Consider the following 22724-nt stretch of genomic DNA (forward strand, 5'->3'; position numbering starts at 1 on the left):
AGAGAGAGAGAGAAATTTAAATTATGTGGACCAAGATAGTACATGTTCCCTTTACTTAAAGGGCCAAAAGATAAATTTATGCTATCATTTCCAGGCTTTTATATACGTGACCAAGCTACCCTCTTTCCCTCTTTTCAGGTTTAGTCACTGTTGCTTAACTGCATATCTATTTCAAAAGAAGTTATCACAGCTTGGCTTGAGGCATCAATGCTCTCCTGTTCAGACTCCAGTCCAACAGCTCTCTCTCCAAACTGATGTGGATAATAAAAACTCTACATAAGACTAAATCTCCTGAGTTTCTAATTTCTCTATCAATAAGGTAAAAATTTATTCTTTTGGCCATTTATACATAATTGCTATGTACAATAAAGCACAGATTAACCAAAATATTAAAGGATGTAGAATTCTGGTTAAACTCTTTGATATAGTTTAGGGGTTAATAGAAAATACCTTATTACTAGCCTTGCCTATGATTAAGTCTTTCTATGCTTCCAAAGCCATTGTTCTACCTTACTCAACAGGTTTAGCCAACATAACGAAACACAGCTTGCTACCCTCAAGGCACTTCTCTGAGGGTTATTTTGTTCAAAGTAACTTTCAACTAATTCCTGCACAGTATTTTCCCAGTCTCTGTTGTCTTCTCAATTATGTATTACAATATCACTGATTCTGTATAAGACTTTTTTTTAATGGCCTAAATTCACTGAATAAATAACAGTATTTTCCCCTATGAAAAACAGCACCATTATTTTTAAAAAGTTAAGTAAGCCAACATGGTTATAAGACATTTGCAGGTAACAGAAAATATGGCTAATTCCTGATTTGGAAATGTAGAGAATTTTAACTTTAATATTGAAATCAGCTAGACATTTTCAATATATAGTTCACTTAAAGGATTTCCGGGACTGGTGCAATTCAGATATAGGCAAAAACAATAAATGTAGTTTATATCATGTTCCAAAGAAAAATCATGATGAAGAAATAATTCAGAACGTACTAATATCAATGCAGGATTAAACCACTGACAAAACATAATCCCATCCTTAATATAAATTCCAGTTTCATTTTTATTTCACTTAGGTATCCTAAAAATTTCTGGGAATACAGGCTAAGTATTGCTTGCCCAAGATGTATGGGACCAGAAGTGTTTCTAACTTGGGATTTTGTTTTTCAGACTTTGGAATATTTACATAGACACTACTGGTTGGAAATCCTTAATGTGAAAAATTCAACATCTGAAATGCTTCAAAATGTGAGATCTGAGTGTTATTTTGGCATCTAAAATGCTTCAGATTTCAGAGTACTTTGGATTTTGGATATTCACATTAGGGATACTCAATGTGTATCAGCATTTACTCATCTATATTTGAAGACTTTTTCATACAGCCCTTAAATTAGCCAATCCCAGTGAGGGCATGCAGCTCAATGGTAGATAACTTGCATGGCATGCTATGGGACTCTGGGTTTGATCCTCTGCATGGTAAAGGAAAAAAAAAAAAGTCTATCTCCTAACATGTCTATTTCTTCAATCATTTGAATTTTGCCACTGGTATGCTACCTTTTCTTTCAAGGAAGCAAGATTTTTACCAAATGCAATCATAATCAATAGTAACAAGACAACAAAAAGATGTTAAAACCCATTAGGTTTGGTTTTATGCTAGTATTTAGCAAGCTGCTTTTACTCAGAATTTGAGTAAAGAGAGTTATATTTTACTGCTGAAAGTATTTCAAAATGTCTTTGTTCACTTTAGCCACATACATAGAGAAACAGCTGCGCTTAGATTTGTTGCACTCAGATTGGTGGTTAATATAATCAGGTTAATATGTTAAAAAAAACTTGACACAGAAATTATTAATGAGTAGAACAAGGTCACTACTTCTGAGCTGAGGTCACTTACAAAGAATGCACAAACGAAATTAAGGTTGACTTTTATTTACTTGACTATCTTCTTACATTAGATTCCTTTGGCAACATATCTTTAAACATTTAAAGCCCTGTTTACAAGGAGGCTCTGAAAGAAGCTTCAAACCATTATGCCCCTAATTGAATTCCCCAGGAGTCCAGTAAACTCAGAGGAATAAAGAAAAATCATAACATTTGCTAAATCATCTCAAAACATATTTCACTGCAAGGTTATGTGACCTGTTTTTTGAGGTTCAAAGATGAGTAAAAATATTACTGAATACTTCATTATTTAGACTGAAATCAAAAAGAACTTTACCTATTAGTGATAAGCTAATTAAATCATCCAGTTTGAAAAATTTTTCCAAGAGAAATTTGTCAACAAACAATAACAATATTTGATGCTGTATTGGACCGGTTTTCTAGACTATGGAGGCTCTCAGGAGGAACAAAGATCATTAACCAAAGACAATTATTCACTGTAAGGGTATCAAAGAGAACTGACAAAACTTTTGCAGTCCCCAGGGAAAGAAGAATCTTATCTGTGAATTCAGAACAGATAAAATGGAAAAAGAGAAAGGAAAAGTTTTAGCAAATGATTTATTACACTGCTTCTTCCTTCCATTTCTGATTCCACTTTAAAATGTGCTTTGATGATCTTTGTATTCACAGTTCCTTGTATGGTCCCGTGACTCCTGAGCAAAAATATGTGGATCTGAACATTTCCAAAAGAATGTGAAATCTCTCTCTACTTACCTGGTTTGTATGTTATTCCAGGGGGGAAGAGGAATCCCTGTTGGGCAGCAGCAGCTGCTGCCAGGGTCCGCTGGTCATGTGGAAAAATTGGGATCATGAGCGGAGGCATGTGACCCTGAACCTGCTAAACAGAAGAGAGCCTATGATCAGACAGAGAGCAAATGCATGCCAAGAAGTATTTGTTTTTCACTCCTGGTGGGGTCCTGATACCTACACAGTCACCCATCCCTCACCTCTTTCCAGATCTGCAAGCTGGAAAAATTCAGGGAAAATCCTCCCAATCCCTTTTCTTAGATGTCACTAGCATATCAGGGACATAACTTCACTGTAAATTTTCCTCATCCTTGCTTCTTCAAGATATTTTTTAATGGTTTTCTTTTCTCTTGATTTATTTGCATTGTATTTTCTTTTAAATGAAGACTTAACAGAAATAAGTTTGCTTCTTTGCTTCCAGTACGATATTGGGAGCTTCTGCCCTTTTGCCTGCTTTATATTTTGTGCTTTATTTTAAGAACAGTATTTAGTAATCCTGGTCAGAAAATAACATCTAATTGTCATATGTTCCAAAAGCTGTATCTCCCAGTTAAGGTATCTTATTTCAAAGCCTCGCTCCATTATATTAAGCATGCAGTGCCTCAGATTTAAGGCTACTACATCTTGGCTCCCAATTAGACTAATATTCTTTGCCATACACACCTCGACATAACATATAAATTGCTTGTCTGGCTAAGCAGTTTTACAGCTTTATGCACTACCATGTAGCTCAGTAATTATGGAGTTGTATTCAGAGAGCATTTCATAATAAATCCTACTATATCAAATTTCATTTGACCTCAATAAAAGTATCAAAGAGCACAAAAATGCAAAATGGGAAATCTTCACTCTATATCAGTATTTGTAATCCATATAAAAAATAAGAGCTATGACAGAATCATGCTGGTGAAAATTACATTTTAATTTTCTAGCTCCCTTCTTTACTCTATGATTATTGCTTGACTCCAGGATAATGTGACAAGAAGGTTTTGTCCTGGAATTTAGGACATAACTTTATAGGTTGACTTATAGGATTTTTTTCATTTAAAGATCAAAACTAAGATGTACCAACAGAAGCAATCTTTTAGTACAGTTAAGGTCTTTGGCATGAAAGAGCTATGTGATAACCTATTTAAGATGTAAACCTTTATCCCCAAACCCTCACCCTGACTAAATTTCTAAATCTCTTCTTTAGGCAAAATTCCACATACTAGCAGATGACCCTGTTTAAATAGCATCAACGTGCCTTAGCCTGTCCCTGTTCCCACCACAGCCAGGGACATATTGAAAAAATGCTTTATGTGGGTCTAAAAGGTTTCATTTACCAAGAGTTTTTCTCTAGGGACATCCCTAAGATGTGGGTTAATAAAGGGCAAGCAAAAAGTAAACACTTTACAGTATTTTTCTAAATTCATTTCTCAGGAAAATCAACTTATAATAAAAAGGTCTTTGTGCAATTACTACCTTGCCAGTGGGGCGTGAAAGAAACTAGCTTTGAGCAGCTATTTCTTCTATTTTAGCTGAGGTAAGCCTAAGTTTTGTACATTAGAGTATAAACTTAGCTTGCTTAAATTGGAGCTGATCCCCCAGTGCCCAGGTCTTGCCTTTAACCCTGGAGAAAAGCACTGGGCTCACTGTTTAACTGTAGGTTGCTATGACCTGCTACAAACCTGAGATGCCCAAGATGATGGCATTGTTCTATGCCAGAAAATAAGACACAGTATCTTTACAGGTGATCATGGGTTACTGTAAGAGTACATCAAAGGAAATAATTTCATTGTCTCTAGAAACATGGTCCTAGCATGCCCTTAGGATGCAGTGCAGATACTCCACACTCGAGAGAAAAGGGACAAGGAAGTAGTGAGGCATCTGAATATCATATTTTTATTCTTTTCTTCTTTCATTTAATAAACATTTATTAAGTTGTTATCTGTTGAGATCTTAAGAAATACTTGAAATTCAGCTCAGTTGAGAGAAAACATCAGGTTTCTGCAAATGCAGATGATTTGTGAAAGAAGGATCAGATTAAGGCTTACTTGTTACAGAGGAGACAACTGGGTTCCTAAATCAATTTAAGTTTAATACAAAGAAGAACTCTCTAATAGTAAGTTTTTCAATAGCCATTCTGATTAATGAAAGTGTGCGCCTTTCTCTCAAGGTGGTCAAGTAAACCTGTAGATCTCTGTGTATCAGACATGTTTTACATAAAGTAGATGATGAAAAATTAGGTAACAAACTGTACAGTCTTCTCAACTTTATAATTTTACGATGGCATAAGGGTCAGAAGCAAAGTGATTAGTGTGTTGCAGTCATTCCTTTATTATTCATTCATTCAACACATTTATTTAGAACTCATAATGCCATTAACAAATCTGATATTAATTCACTTGGCATTTCCTTGACTGTGCGATCTTCAACAGTTATTTAACCATTCTGAGCCTATTCCTTTTGTAAAATCTCACACTCATTAAATTGCTTATATGATTATTGTAAAGATTAAATAAGTAAAGCTGCAGCATAGTGCCTGACATAATATTAATGATATGGTAAATATTGTCTGTTTTTTCCTATATAGTTTATATATTCTATACCAGAAAATTATCAACTACTGATTTTAAAGAAACAGTGGATCTTACACATAATTCTACTTCAGGAAGGAAAACATGAGCCAACTAAATAATTTGGCTTGGCATGCAGAGGCTTGTCATGTTCTTAGCAAACACAAAGCTTCACAGAACATTATCCTATCCTCAGTATCTATAAAACTATGAAAAAAGAGGTGGGATCATTTGAATATGTAATTTGGGTTCTTTGGTGTCATTCATTAAATAGCAACTTAGAATGAAAACAAATTTATTTTTACACTGATTGCTAAAATTCTTTGGATGACAAAACAATGTAAGGTGATAAATGGCAATTAGGAACCAGAATTTAAGTCTTGAATCTGGATGCCTGTCTGAAGATATTTCTTAAGTAACTGTTCATGTCCATGGGAGAACTGTCTAGGGTCATTTTAATGTCAAAAGGATATAGATATTTCATATTAACAAACTAAGCTAGAGAGGCTGGTTTAGACCTTTAGAGAGGCTGGTTTCTATCCCCATACCTAGCAAGATTGGACCCAAGAATCTAAATTTTAGTTCAGAATTTAATCTACAGCAGTGATTCTCGGGTTTAGGTTTGTTTTTATTTTTCTTTTGTGTTTTAGGGAAGGGTCTACAGGGTGTTCAGGGTCTCACTACTAGATCAGACTCATAGTGATAGCCCTATTTACAGCCTCCCAAGAGCTGGGATTACGGGGGCGTGCCACCACGCCCAGTCTCAATTGCCCTCTCAGCAAGCCCTGGGGGCAGGACCAGCATGTCAGGGGTGGGGGGATAGAACTTCGGGCCCCTGCTTGCAGGCGCTTTAATCTGCTGAGCTATTTGGCAGGCCCTTACAGCAGTGATTCTCCAACTCAGAATCTACCAGTGGGCAAATAAAAAATAAAACCAAAAAAAAAAGCAAAATATAGTTTGCTAGGCCTCACCCTCGAAGAATTTGCCAAATCTGAGGTGGGACCCACAGTAGACAGTCCTAACAGGCTGTAGTGAGACACTGGGCCTGCTGCTGACACAGGCACCATTGTTCGAGAAGCATGACTCTAGCCTACATCTCACAACTTACACACAGAAATAGATGGCTAGAGAAGTTAGAAGATTGGAGCTTAAGGTTACTTCACTTGTAACAGAGTTGGAACTACAATCCAGAGTTGTAAATTACCCCACACAGTGTTTTTCTCTTTGTATCACATGGGCTTTGTAACAGAGAAGCAAGAAAGTAGTTGTGTACAGTTTTACCACAGAAAACTTACAGGTCTCCAGCTGATATCCATTTGTATGTTGCGGGTATGTTGTGAGAGGTGATTCTACAGTTGAATACTGACCAATTTTAAATAAAATCCTCCTTCCCTTTCTCTTATTTTTACCAGAACATACTTATTCCTAATGTCTACTGTAATTAATTCTAAAAGCTTATTGAAATACAGTCATCAGCAATGATAATTTAATTACAAATGATAAAAATATCCTTAACTTATTTGAAATCAAACAATAATGTGAAAAGTCAAACTGCCCTTTATTGCAAACAAGTCTAAATATCCGGCAGCTAGTTAGAATTGAGCTCAAATGCAAATGATGAGAAGCTCCTCTTTTACATCTAATTACAGAAAGTCCTAATAGCAATAATGGTGATAAGAACAACCACCACAGCTAGTATTTTTAATTATTTCCTATATGATCCGCCATGGAAGATCCTCAAAACACTATGAAAGAAGAAATTCATTAATAAGAAAAGCAAAGCCTTAAGAAGTTAAGTAACTTCATTAATTAAAAAGTTGTGGGTTCAATATTGAAGTCAAGATCAGGGCTAAAGTTTGTATTTTGTCAGGGTCAAGTTTCTATTTTTAGACACCATATTATATTAGACATAAAATAATCTTTTTGCTTATCCAATTCAGATATGGAATGCAATTCTTAATGATAACAATTATTGACTTAGAATTTTATAAATAAATTTGTAGGTTTATATCCAGTTGTAATAAACAATATAGTGAGATCACAGCCACTACTCACCCAGGTTCTCCAATGGTAACATCTTGCAAAACTGTACTATAATATCATAGCCAGGATACTGACATTGATACAATGCAACAATCTTATTCATATTCCTCCAGTGTATTAGAGAGACTGTCCTAAAAATTTAACAAGGATGACAAGTGGCTATGAACACTTCCCAGTACTGCCTTCCATGAATGCCTGGCAATATGTCCTAAAGCAAGCAACATGAGTGGAAAGTATGAATTAAAACTATTTCTCCATCATAATTCTGCATTTATTGTGCTTACTAGAAAACTGTTGCTCAAATGTGGGACAGAGACAGAAAGAGAGAGCAAGGTGAGGAGAAAAGATAAGGGGAGAGGGTATGGTATTCACACAAGAATCATATGAGCCTCCAAAATATTTCCTCCTTATTGAAGTTGTCTATTAAGCTCATTACCCTCAGGTACCAGTGGTTAGGGCAGATAAAGAATTTTGAAGAGGCAGTCAAATATCTCAGCAGTTTAAGTCACCTGCAAACAGTCACAGGGGCCAGGGATTGATCCCCGAACCTGCTGTGCAGGCACCCTGAAAGGGCAATTGAGAATGGACGTGGTGGCACGCCCCTGTAATCCCAGCTCTTGGGAGGCTGTAAACAGGTGGATCACTATGAGTCTGATCTAATAGTGAGACCCTGAACACCCTGTAGACCCTTCCCTAAAAATACAAAAAATAAAAATTAAATTAATAAAAAGAATTTTGAAGACACAGAAAAAACGACCTTGCCCTGAAGAATATAATCCAACCTTTCCTCTTCCTTCCCTTTGTCCTATTTTCCCACTTGGTGATATGCCAAGAAAGGTAGCCATGTTGGAAAAAGCAACCCACAAAGTATTTTACTAAAGAATGAAAAATAACAGAATTCCCCTCCCTCCATCAACGAGTAACCAGTCTCCATATGTCTTTTTCAAAAAGTTATCAAAATTTCAAATAGCATCATTTTCTTCCTGAAAGTGTAACTTTCTCTAAGCACAAATATAGATACTTTAATTATCTTATAGAAAAAGAGTTAACACAGATTTTGTTAATACAAAGAGTAATGTAGTCGGAATGTATCTCAGCATGAAAGCTGCATTATTTTTATTGCTTTGGAAGTAAGTATTAATTGTCTGGGTAAGGAATGACTAATAAGAAACCAAGAATACCATTATGGGAGAACTTTACTGCATCATGAAAGAATACGCTGTCTAGCTCAAAGCACAACTGTCCATTAATTCTAAACTTCTACAATCCCTAACAAAAGCATTTCTCTTTTGGAGAGGGTGGGGAACACATTCTTGATCAAACAGGCTACATGCCCAGAAATTTTAATTGCTAGGGTATTCCTCGCGTATTTCAGAGAATCAAGACAGCAGCAGATGTGTGTGAAACACTTAGGTTCTGTCTCTCTCAATTCGTAAAACAGCACTGTTGCATCAACACTTATCCCCTTTGTTTTCTCTGTGCTAAGTTGTTGATGATGCCATTTTTTGCCATCTGCCCCAACGCTTCATTAAAGATACATGAATGGGCTAACTGACCTGATATCTTGTGAGGAACAGGTGCTATTGTTTGTCCCTGAAGACTTGCACTAAAGATATGACTCAGAATACTTGAGAAAGAGCATCTGCAGCAGTCAGTCAGAGAGAAACTTGGCAGAGACCTAGCTGCCTGCTAATATGCAAACAGAGTGACACCCAAGGGGGCTCATTTTCTCTTTCATGAAGATTATTTAACTTCTTTTAGTGATTGGCAATAAGTATTTGTATTGAAAATCATGTGCATATTAATGTCTATTACTGAGTTAAAGACAGTGGACAAGTGAGAATTTTTTAAACGCTTTATTTTTGCAAAATCATACCTCATATAGTTTAATTAGAGAAAGCTTCTATATAATATCAGGAGAAATGGTTTCAATGTGTACACCATGAAAAAAAGAAAGAGGTAGAAAATACAAAGACCAAAAGAAAATAACTGAGAAGGGTGGAGGATACATTTTTGTATAGATAGAAACAGGGAAGGATCACTTTCCTTAATGACGTTATTTATTGCAAAGAATAACTGAACCATATGCAGACAATGGCACCACCACAGGCTGCACAAGAAATAAAGGCCTTACAGCAACCTTACATGAAAAGCTTTCAAGGTCAGGGAAAAGTCTTCTCTCTGCCAAGAAGTGTCAAGCCACTTCTACTAAACCTCAGTTAATTCTGGGGATCTAGTGGAAAGGGACTCAGTGGATAGGATAAATTTATGTCTTAGCAGAAACCCATTTTCACTTTAAATATTGTGTAGTTTTTAAGTCAAAATGTAGACTCCATCTTCCTTCGAAAACATAACATACTAATCAACATTCTGAAATTCTTTTGGTTGACAATAGTCTGAAATATATGAAGGAGCCTTAGTTAATGTGCTGCCTACCTGGCCATTCACTACTTACCTTGATTCATTAACCATCTCTCACCAAGTTAACCAAGTGTTTTGAATGGATGATATGTTTATATTTCTATCTGCTCCACTGAGCTTATCATAAGCACATAAACATAGGAGTCACTTTGTATTAAATGACCAATGGCTGAAAACCAGGCATCAGAGACCTTTGAGCTGGTCTTATGAGCATAGAGTTCTAAGGAGTAGCATTGTTAATACAACTATATATACTATTGAGTTATAATAGATCTCATTCCAGAAGAGAAGCTATAATGGCTTTTAAATACATCTTGATATAGCTTTGCTTAGTTTTCATTTAGCAAATCTCTGCTTGGTATACCTAATGAAGTACAGCTCCAAAAGAATAATCAAACTTAAATTCCATCAGGAGCAAGTCTAGGACATAAATTTCTTTTATTTTCATATTTTATTTTTCAAAGAGAATATAAAATAGTATAGTATTAAAACAGAAAAATTACAAGTGATACAGAATTTCACTGAAAATAATATGTATTTTACAGTATTTGTTGTAATGCGGCATTGTTTTCCAACATATTACCAGATGTATGCATGCACAATTTGAAGTAGAAAGAAATATATAAGAAACTAATAACAGAAAAAGGAAGAACAACTGAAAAAGGAGACAAAACAAATTAAGCATTATTTGCTCCTTTCCATAGACCAGCAAAAATGCACAGTACAGTTGTGCAAACCATTCTGTCTAGATATATCTCTTTCCCCCAGTTCCTCTCCTGTCCTTCTCCTCAATTCAGTCATTCTTTCCTTTTCAATGTGTTCATTCCCTTCTCCCAGTACCTATTGTACCCTTCAGATTGTACTTTTTCTTTCAGGTTCTCGCACTAAGAAGACAATGCGATGTTTGCACATGTGGGGAGGACGTATGTTTTCTAGAGAATTTGAGAATATAGCCCCTTCTTTCCAGGTGTTCTCCCACCGATGTGCAATGGTTGTATATTGCATGACTAATGTAACTCCCTGCAGAAAGGATTCTGCGTGTTTTTAATTGTTATTGGTAAGCTATTCTCTCTCTCCATGTCTTCTTTATTTTAACTTATATTAACTCCCCTCTCTTTTCTTCCTCTTATTCTCTGTTCTTAGATGCCAAAAGGCACTTAATATACAAAATATTATTTTACCATTGTTAATATTTTCAATATAATAAATGTCTTCCAGAACTATGCATCCTATTATAACAATCTTCAACATTCACATGAAAGATCAAGAAGAGCCCTATAAAAGTAGAACAAACTCAATATATTTTAATTTAAAAGCATCCTTTTAAAAACTCGGGCTTTGGTCCTTCAAAGTTATTTGCTTTAGTGAGAACATTAATAATGCACTAACCTTACATTTATATGTGTACTTTTCTGTATATTATACTTCAATAAAAAAGTTAATTTAAAGGAAAAAGAGAGAAAACAGCTCCAGTAGTTTACTTCTCTTTACTAATTCAGACTATTAAATATGTTCCATAAAATATTCAGTGAAGAAATGGTAAAGTGCATCTTGCCTGTAGCTTCACAATATCCCACCCCCATTACCAAGAGTAAAACATCAAACAAAGCAAATCTCTATGTTGTTTAGTTTTTAAGATGGCTATTTTAAATCCTCTTAATAGTCTATTTTTCAGCTCTCTACCTTGGTTACATAGTATAGAAATGATCTTTGAGAGTACAAACACGATTACTCTATTGAGTAAGATACATGTGCTTAAAAACCTTCTTTAGGGGTGTAGCCTGAAAGCAGCTTCAGCCATGAAAGAGTTGGTCCTGCCCTTTGTGCTAACACCTCTTTTTGTATTCTCAGTCTACTTTATATATTTGCTCTATTTGCATTATTTAAATGGGCAAACATCTCATTAACTTACCAGGATCATCAGTAGTAAAATGGCATCACTTTATCTCTTATTCATTTGTACATATTCTGTGTAAATATTAAATTTTCAAAAAAGATGGATTTAACACTAATATAATATTAATTCCTATCATCTCTTACTTCTTTGCCCTCTATTACATGAAATGAGGAGCTTGACACATGCAATGACCTCTTAGACTCTTGAGAAACATGGTACTTCATAAGAGATGACAGCAAGGCTTGTTCTGTTCAACTCTTTGAAAGCTAATTATTGAGAATCTACTGCTATACGCCTGGTACTATGCTAAGGTACTAGAATTATAAAGATGCCTTAGATATGTCCTTAGCCTTATTTTATCAGATAAGGGTAGTAGGTTTGTTTTCACCAACATACAACATGTAATTCATCCACTTTGTCTGCTTAATTTGGAATAAGGACAATAGAAAAAGGAAAGTTCTGCCTAAAAGAAAAATCATACTAAGTAAAAATTTCACTAGGTATCATTTCATGGTCTTACTGGGGTCTATGCCCTACAAAATTTTGAGAGTATTCATGAAGACAGAAGTCAGATTACTTTTTAAAAAGATGATAAATGTTAATTAAATACGTTTAAATTTTCTTACTATGTTTTAAGAAACTCTCACCAGGAGGGAAATAGAATATCCTGGCCATAAAGAAATTAATAAAACATGTTATGCAAAAGTAAAATTTATGATTCATTTGGAATTAGATATCTACCACCTTTTCAATCCATACAAATGCATAATCTTGTCAATTAAATATTATTGTTAAGGCCTAGTAGTATGTTAAAATCACTTTAAAGTGCAACTAAGGAAAATTCATGTGTGTTTATTACTCCTTAAGGATCTATTAGTGGGTATTTTATTCAGATTCGTGCTGTAAAATCTGCATAAACTCAGCATATTGTTATCCCCATGTGTGCATTTGTTTGGTTAAAGCAGAACAGCAAATCTCAATTTTTGCAACTTCTGGAAAAGTCAAGAGAACTAAAACAGTCTTAATTTTAATCAGATACAAACAGTTATCACTACAGAAGTGAAGAGTTGACTATTATGCAAATAGTCACAGTTAGTGGTCACCAGGCCATCACTGAAGACTGAGCTAGTCAATTATTTTGGATATTTCCAAAGACTAGTGAAGATGAATGTTTCTTATTCCACCCTGTCTTATTTCCAGAGAAGTATGAAACATATTAGAGACTAATGATTGTTTTTCTAAAATGAAAACTCTATTAAATACACAATGATCAAAGTGTTTTGCCAACACAAAAAATATTTTTTTCTAATTTTGTATAAATTCCACATAAGCATGTTAACATTTATGAAGAATGTAGCATTCCTTTCTTCGTAACAACCAAATCCAGATATAAACCTTTCATAAACTTTTGACCTGTAATGAAGGCAATCTGGCTTTTACCACTGAATTATTTTACACAAGCTTATTCTGTTAGCAATGACCAGAGTTCAATTATTAAATTCCTCATCCAGAAATGCAGGTTTACATGTTAAACTGCAGAACTTGTTAAAATTATGCACATGCACCTTAAAGGCAGGGATTTTGTACCTCCCTAGGGCTCATTAAAAGCCCTTGCACAGAGTAGGGTCTCAACAAATATCTGTTGTATAAATGGATTAAAGAATTTTTATTCTATGTAATTTAAAAATTAAGCTCCAACAATTCTGATGATTTTTTAAACTAGTCAAAGTCCTTTCATCACTTACAAGCCTCAAATCAAGACAACACAAATATAAATCTACACTGAACATAGCTCGTCATAATGACCTTTCCATTTGGCTATACCAAGGTCTACTCTAATGTCTGACAGTAGGTAAGAAAATTTAAAGATTGACTTCATTTATTTCAAAATTATTTTCATGATTGCACTCCTATTCTGTTAAAATTCCTCTATAGTATAGTATAGTATAGTATAGTATAGTATAGTATAGTATAGTATAGTATAGTATAGAGTAGTATAGTTAGCATAGCATAACATAGCATAAAGATGGTTCTTAGCTTCTTTAATCATTTCAAATGCATTAATTATCCTGAGAGAAATGATAGGATGATCTCACTAGAAGTGCCAGGAACATAATATTCAAAAGTGATAAGAAAAATTTATCATATCACAGTTCTGCACAGGTTATGCAATACAGAAAGAATGATAGAACAACAATGAAGTATCAGCTAGCACAAAGAACAGAAGCAGTTTCTTCTCAAGTAGGAAGGCCTAAAAGCACAATGGGAACTGCAGAGACAGAGCAGCTGGGCTCAGCCAGGGCAAATGGACCTGTTGGAGGCATGAGTGAGAGACGGTGCCCATGTATGTGACTGAGGGCAGAGTGATCTGCATTTTAAAAAAAAGAAAGAAAAGGATACTGAGTAAAGGCATTGGCAGTAGCTATAGCCCCAGGCCAAATAATCTTCAGGTTTTCAGTCATTATCATATTTGAGTCCTTTGAGCAAAAAGTTCATGACATGCACTGTAATGTCATTTTGTAGCATAACCTGAAATTCCTGTCCCATCCCAGTATGTGCATGCACACACACACACACGCATAAACACACACACACACACACACACTCCCTCACCCTCACACAGACTCCGACTTGAATTCAGTGAGCAAATCAACACTGATAATAAGTTAAAATGCTGATTTTAAAAAGTGATTGTCTTTATCTTGTGATATTATTATTTAGTATTGTTTCACACAAAACAATTTAGCTCCAATAAAAAAAAATCCCTTTGAAGAAGGTAAGGTCTAAATTCCCTGGCATAACTGCCACTAAATTTCTTTTACAAGATCTCTTAATTTACTTTCAATACTTGCTCCCTACTAATATTTATCACAACCTATTTTATTTTGCTTTCCATGACTTCTAAGTCTGTATTCATTCCTGATTTCTTACTTGCCATTCAGAACGACTTAGCCTCTCCTAGCTTCTCAAACTTGACCTGCCCTCCAGAGTTCAGCCCCATTCCATGCCACCATGAGGACTGCCTAATGGCAAATATTTATTTAAAAAATGCATTTAACATACTGCCTTGAATCATTGAATGACTTCCAATGTGGTTACATTAATACATTAAACAAATATATTAATATTTGACATTATTCTAGGGACTGAGATAGCAACAGATTATATTCTCTTTATGAACCTAGTTGCTAATATGATCTATGAAGAAAAACAATGTAAGAGAATAAGAATGAGAAGTGATAGGCAAAAAGTTGGAGGTAGTAGGTAATAGGTAGTAAGCAGAGATTCAAGAGGTCTATTTTGGATAGGAATACTGGAGAAAAACTTCTTTGGGAAGATAATAGAGTTGATAAGTGAGGAACTGGAGGAAATGCTTGCTACCTGAGAATAACTGAGAGAAAGGCAACTTGGGCAGATGGCATGTGAGTGCACAGACCCTGGGAGAGCCATAATGTGGGCTGGGGCCAGTAAGGGCAGAACAGTGTAAGCGAAAGAGTGACCTGGAAAAGATTAGAAATATGGTATAAATAGGATCCTTTAGGGCCATGTGGACCACAGTAAGGAACTTAGGTTTTATTCTGAGTGGGAGGGATAGTCACTGGAGGGTTTTAAGACAGAGTAGTGGAGGGCCTGGGACATAGTTTGGTGGTAGAGTGCTTGTCTAGCATGCACAAGGCCCTGAGTTCAATCTCCAGTACAGATGAGTGAGCAGGTGAGCAAGCGAGAGGTGGAATAGGACCGAATTTAGATTTATAATGATCATTTCAATGGCTATGAGGAAAATTGTCAATAATATAATAAAATTAAAAGCAAATATAAAAGATCAAAAATAAAGAAGGAAGGAAGGAAGGAAGGAAGGAAGGAAGGAAGGAAGGAAGGAAGGAAGGACAGACAGACAGACAGGCAAACACCAATGAAGAAACTATTTCAATGGACCAAAAGTGGAGATAATGTGGGTTTATTTCCATCATACACATATTCTCTGCTCAAAGAAAAGGAACACACCCTGCAGATTCAAATTTAATATGCCATTAGGACCATCAGACATGCCAGGCAGAGTACACATGTGACTGATTTGACTGATGGACTAAAACGTGATTTCTCCATAGTACAGAAACATGGTCCTCTTATATGTGAAACTCAAAATATACACAAAAACCAAAATAATAGCTATACTATAGGAAATAGATCTTTTGCAAATGGGAGGAGGACCAAAAGACAGACGGCTTGGAAGGGAGAGGAGGGGAACAACTGAGATGTGGTGTGTGTATGAACCAATGATGTGATCATTATGCACTGCAAACATGCACCAAATAAAAATTTAAAAACTACAATATAAATTCTTCAATTCCTCCAGTGAGGAAGAATACAAAAATTAAAATCTGAATGGACACTGCAACATCACTGTAACCCTTTTAAAACAGTATGATGTCTTTTAATAAAATTTAAGGCAACAGTGAAGTTTATTGACAGAAACTGAAAAGGAAGATTTCTAATTCAACCTGTGTGGGAAACAAGGGCATACTTAAGATAATTCAAGTTCTCTAACTTTACGAAAATGTAACAATAAGTAAAGGCTTTGAAAACAGAAAATTTAATGTATGCAAGCTCACACAAACACTTCTCTTAGTTTTCCTTTTATGGTAGTTGAGATTAATGTCATATTTGCAAAATGAAATTGTAATTTGCAATATAACATAAGATGCTGCTGTAATTTACCTCTCAGATATTCTCCTATTATAAAAAACAATAGGCCACTAGTATTGTTTGTGACTGATTGACAGTGGCTCAATGCAGTCAATAACGTAACAATTCAATGCAACCATGGCCAAAGAGAAACAGAAACTCAGTCACAAGTGAAAAGATGCCGGCGCACTTGGGTCAAGGGAAAAACAAGTAGCCAGAATTCACATGGAAAATTAATTCACTGAATCTTCCACATGTTCTTAGACTAAGAAATCTTAGTATAATGTTTAAGATTCTTTTATTCTTCATTTTAATTTTATTTTTACTTTAGATCATCCAAAGCACAATATTGTATTGCCATTCATAACCATTTTAGTGATGTGGAAATAAAGAAGGCAGGAAATATTGCATGTCTGAGATTTTAAAATAGACCCTAATGTAAAATCTTTCTCAACTCTTTGTACCATCAAAAAATAAAAGTATTACTAAACAAGTTTTCCTAATCATAGATTAGGAAAGAAAAGGAAAATACAAAAGGAAAACCAAGAAAATTTAAATAAGGAAAAGCCACAAGAATATTATGGCATTAAAAAAAAACTAGGCATCATCTATTTTATCTACAAATTTTGCTTCAAATACTGCCCATTCTGTCCCTTCTTCAGTAAATGTAAATTCTGAACTCGTGTTATATTTACCTTCCAAATATTTTAAAGGCTCAAAATAATACCTAAAATGGTTTTTATGAAGTGGTATTACTATAAAAACTTTAATTGAAAAGTTAATTATACAAAAAATTAATATCATGTACTTTCTTAAATTTAAAAACTCTTTATTACTTTCAACTGAAATTCAAACAGACTTGAAAAGTTGTGGCTTTAACTGCTAAGCAAGTTAGTATAAACACAAGGACCAATTGACTAGTGCTCTGAGCACTAGTTACTATAGGTTATTCCTCACTTAGGTAGGGGTAGGTACACAATACCATAATAAGCTACAGGTATAGATTTTTCCCCAAACCAACTCTACCAATTTTGCAAAAGGTCAATTTAACGTTATAAATTTATATGGTTAAAAAGTGCAAAAAAGATAGAAAGGGATGTTCCTCCCCATTCCCACACATACACTAAAGGGGGAAGAGATGCTTATTTTAGTCACTTTTTTGACTCTTAATCTCATGATCCTTTACCCATCAATACTCCAACAGCTAGAATACCACCTTAGCTTTTCACTGAAAATTAGGATAGAGGAGGAAAAAGCAGAGAAGTACATTTGTGGGTATTCCTGATCTGATATATAATATGATGTCTATTCCACAATATTCACAACTCAAAAGTCACAGTACTTCTGATATATGAGACACATGGTAGAAATCAAGCCGCAGTTTGAATTTATACTGTGAGTAGTTTGTGTTATAACTTGAATTCCTAGATATGTAGTTACATACATGATGATCCACAGCTATATCATCATATCCATAAAATTTAGAATTGTAAAGCCATATTCATATGCTGAGCTATAAAAGGCTCAAGTCAACAACTCCTGACATTGCCAGTCCTATGGATAAGCCACTACTATTATGGACTACGGGACTATATTGGAATATTTTGCTGAATTCACGCACCTACAATATTTAAATGGCAATGGAATACCCATCTCTGACAAAACTAAACAAAAAAAGGGGATACAAATGAAGGACCATTTTGTATCTGTGTATAAAAAATAGTTAGGATAAATATACAGCTACTTTCTCTTAATTCAATGAGAAGAAAGATTTTTACTAATAGTGTTTGGATAGGATATCATGTCTGCATCTCGTACTATGAATAACCACTATGAAGACAACAATATGCAATGTATTAATTACTGAAACTGTCCTACTAATTGGTTTTGGAACTGCCTATTGCTATTTGTTTCTCAGTAAAATTAATTTAAAAATAGAATTGTGATCATCAAAGCTCAAGTCACCTAATTTTAGATCCGCATGAAATTTCCCAAAATGAGTGAGACAAAACTCAACTCTAACTTTTATTTACTTAACATTTTAAAGCTCTTTAACTTTTCTTGATTTAACAATAAAATTTCTTGCTAGCTCCTTTCACATTGCACTAATGACTATAGTTTCCATGGTAGGATAAGCAATTGAATCTACATAGAAATTATCAACCCATAACAATAGGTCTTTGTCTGGCTGTGACTACTTCACTCCTCTACAACCAGTCCTTATCTGGCTCAGGAAATGGCTGCTTTAACTGACAGGTAGGAGATTAAATCTACAGCTGCTGAAACACAATCTCAGCTCTGTTAGATAGGCTTTCATTGAAAAGCACTACAAACACATAATTTGTTTATGTTGTACCAGCAATCTCTGACAAAGCAGACTGTCTAGCTGAGACAAATGTGGTTAAACCCATTTATTGTATTATTTCTGCTACACAGAACAAGCTCTTAAAACACAGAAACTAGACAAGGCACAAAGCTCTAGCTGTCTAAAGAAATCAAGAATAGATGACTTCTTGTTACACTAGCCCCTTTTACACAGAAAGCATGCTCTCCCCAGAAAATATCTATTCCAATTTGTCTTTTAAGTGGGTGGTTCAATTATGTTTATGCTTTTAGTTTTTAAAGTTTCTTTTGTTCCACCAGCAGAAACAGGTACAAAAATCACCTAATCACTGAATATCTCTAGATTTAAGAACATGATGAATATTTATATCTAATGCTTATTTTATTCCTTTAAAAATACCCATAATGAAAAATTCTGACAACAATCCATCCTTTTAATATTTATTACCAAGTCTAATAATGAAACTTGATTTCTTTACTTCACTTCATAAAATAACTTTCTAACTCAAAGAATATTAATATTTTAAAACTATGGAGACATACACAGAGATAGATACCTTAGTATATAAAATGTTAAGGGAAATGGTATTAACAACAAGAACAATAAAGGCTGCTAGTCAATTGATCATGAATTTATGGCAAAAAGTTAATGACGGTAACTAAAAATATAAGTTTTTGTTTTATATTGAAAGTTTATTCCTCAGGTGTACTTATTCAACTCTAACTAGTTTTCTAAATATAAAATGTAAAATAAACTATAAAATTAGTAATAACTAAAGGTTAAGATCTTTACCAATGTATTATGTCCTAAGAGTATAATCAAAGATAATGAAACAACAGATGGTACACAATATGGCTTTAAAAACAAGAAAACAGATGCTATAATTCAAACTTGTCAAAAAATTTAGGAAGAGTGGCATAATAAACATAAATACTGCAAAACTATATTTGAAACATAGCCAAAAGGATTATAGCTAACCACTCTCAAACATGTCATCATTCCCTAAAATCTTATTTTATTTTTCCTTCATCATCATCATAAAACATAAAAGTGAGAAAATAATCTTCCAAGTTAGACCATATGCTCCACTAGGAACTCTGAATTAGTCTTAAAATACAGAAGTATGCAATAAACTAGCTGAATCCATGGGGTCTCCCTCAAACAGCATGGATAATGAAGGAATCCATAACAGACATAAACAAACCCAGAAAGATGTCTAGACCCTACATCATTATATATGATATATGCCCAAGATATATGGACATACATTTGAATGTTCAAGTTCAAACTTGGCTTCTATTAGACTGATTCAGTCACAGCATGGGGTTTCCTTAATAAACAAACCTCAGTGTTAGAAAATATTGGGGACTCAAATCATGTATTATGTCCTAGCTAGTTAAATATGTGGTGATCTAATGTCCTGTATCCCTTGAAGCTCTTCTATAACAGACTGTAAATAATAAAGAAAACCATATCCCATGAAAACATACAGAAGTCTTAGATTTTTTGCCTTACAAGCTGAGGGGACAAATAACAGTGCTAGCATTTCAACATATGTTCAAGAGAAAATTTGTATTTCTCATTAAATTGGAAATTAATAATGCTGGCCTTGGCTTATGTTTTTCATCCTTAAAGATGTTGAATATATTTATGTAAAAGATGTAACCATAATTATCTCATTACAGTATATTCTTTACCATGTTTGACATATACACATATGTATAATGTTAAAAGATTTATTGCACCTTAGAATCACAGACTGGTATAACTAGAATAGTTTTAGAAAGACATTTGCTTTTCATTTTAAACATAAATAGAAGACTCAAATAGAAGTGACTTGTCAAAATCACAAAACTTGAGAATGATAAGGACAAAGCTAAAAAACGAGGTCTTTGTCTCTGTACAAACTAATTTCAAAAAATCAAGGAATGCATTTTCAGGGATGCAAAAGATTTAGAGACTAAGTAGTTCAGTGATTCTCACCTGGCCAAGGGGCTCTTGTGAGCTTTTTCAGAAATACACCTTCTCCTTCATTACCTAGAACTATGCTAGTATGCAGGGCTATGTACTCCATCTGCTAGAGCGTAAGCCTGAGGCACAGAAGGACAATAGGCGACTTTCCAATGACAACATGACTGAAATCAGTTAAACTAGAACTGTTAATTCCAAGTTCAGAAATTTTTATTTTTATTTTCCAGCTCTGCTTTGGTCTTTTTAGATGTAGACCTTAAATACAAACACACTCTTTCTTTTCTGTCTAAGCAAGTTTTCTTTCTTTCTTTCTTTCTTTTTTTTTTTTTTTTTTTTTTTTTTTTTTGAGTACCAATAAGACTTTTTATTCATTGTGTTTTCCCAAGGAAAGGAGAAGGGAAGGAAAAGTCAGCACACGTGTTACAAAATGATTAGAAAATAGGAAAGAAAATATAGCGGGGTACAGCAAAATCTAAGCAAGTTTTCTTAAACAAAACTTATACATCACGGGTGAAGATGAATTCACCTCTTCTACAAAGACATTCTGGCAACATTGGTCATTGTGACAGATAATTGCCTTTCTTCCTCTCCCCCAATTTATCCCACCATGAAGTCTGTATATCTATGACACATATTAAAATCAATTATGTATGATCCTTATTTTTAAATACGTAAGACAATGAATTCAGAAACTAAATCATAATTTTTCCCTTCATATTTCTCATAAGGTATAGAGTTTTACCAAAAAAAAACATTTTTAGCAAAAGATAAATTACACTATTTTCTGCAATGGGGAGGAGTCTAGGTTTGAAAAGCATAAAAGTAGGCTGACATAATAGAATATGATAATGAAGAAAAAGAAAAACACTGTTCATCACAACCAAGTGGGGTTTATTTTTGGCATGCAAGGTTGGTTTAACATTTCAAAATAAGTCAACATATTTTACCATAATAGGAAAATAGGAAAGCAAAACTTATCTTAATAGATATAAAAGACACTTAGAAAACAATGTAAAACCTATTAATGACAAAAGTAAATTTCAGAAAAGATGAATGGAGGAGAAATCCCTCAATCTAATTAAGGACATATTAAAACAAAAACCCTACAGTGCAGGGGTGGCGCACCTATGGCCTGCAGCACCCCCAGCCTGCCTGCTACAGCAGGCTGTCAGCAATGTGAAATCTCTAAAGGGTTACCATCACCATGTTACTATCACAGTCTGTGGTGAGCGGCTCCTTGCTTCATACGCATGGTGAAAACAACCAAGAATACTACTTGCATAACTTCTGTTCAGTTTTGTACTGCATTTCCTGGCCAGTGCAACAAACAAAAGCAAAGGAAACAAGATGCACAGTGTAGAAAGAAGGGAAGTTGTTTTATCTGAAGTAAACATAACCACAGAAAACCTTAAGGCATTTTTTAATTTTATTTTTATTCATTTTTTTTTAATATTTAGGACAGGGTGTACAGGGTGTACAGGATCTCACTGCGTAGATCTGACTCATAGTGATCCTCCTGTTTATAGCCTCCCAAGTGCTGGCATTACAGCTACACACTACCATGCTTAGTCTCAAGCACTGTCTCAGCGTGTCCTAGGGTCAGGGCTGGCAAGCAGGCCCCAGGGATCAAACTCACTCCCAGCCCCTATGTCTATCTAAGCAGGCATTTTAATCCACTGAGCTATTCGGCTGGCCCTGGCATTTTTTGAGATGAAAGAAACAGATCTTTTTTAAAATATTTTGTACCATAAATCGAACTCAGTACCTTTCACTTGCCAGACAGGAACCAGAACTAATAAGCAAACATAAAAGCACTAAAAAATCTGGATGGTTAACAACCTAAGTTTGCAGACCAAAATTAGAGAAAAAGGAGGGCTACAAGGAAAACCAACATTTTGGCCCTAACCTTATAAGGTCAATTAAGTCTCAGGACATATGAGAACTTGTACTTTAACATCATGTAACTCGGTAGTGTCCCAAATTTTCTGACCAAGAAGATTATGGGGCCAAAGAGGAAAGTGATCGATGACATAGAGTGTGACTAAGGAGAGTCACATGGGGAGAAAACACTCTCTCAGGCTTTCACAGAGAGCACATTGGCCAAGCAATGGC

At 34.6% G+C, this 22724-nt stretch overlaps 1 protein-coding gene across 22 annotated transcripts in view; it reads right to left on the minus strand.

Moving 5' to 3' along the window:
- Sox6 (SRY-box 6) overlaps window positions 1-22724 on the minus strand; it is a 689373-nt gene that overhangs the window by 133091 nt on the left and 533558 nt on the right. For 14 of the 22 annotated variants that reach the window (XM_023719279.1, XM_023719286.1, XM_023719287.1 and 11 more), the window contains one exon: window positions 2660-2783. In XM_023719279.1, the coding sequence (XP_023575047.1) occupies window positions 2660-2783 (124 nt within the window). The remainder of the gene's footprint in view (window positions 1-2659; window positions 2784-22724) is intronic. The other 8 variants (XM_004634909.2, XM_023719289.1, XM_023719288.1 and 5 more) reach the window with 1 other exon arrangement.

Source organism: Octodon degus, unplaced genomic scaffold (assembly GCF_000260255.1).
Source record: "Octodon degus isolate 3935 unplaced genomic scaffold, OctDeg1.0 scaffold00067, whole genome shotgun sequence".
Taxonomy (NCBI): Eukaryota; Metazoa; Chordata; class Mammalia; order Rodentia; family Octodontidae; genus Octodon; species Octodon degus.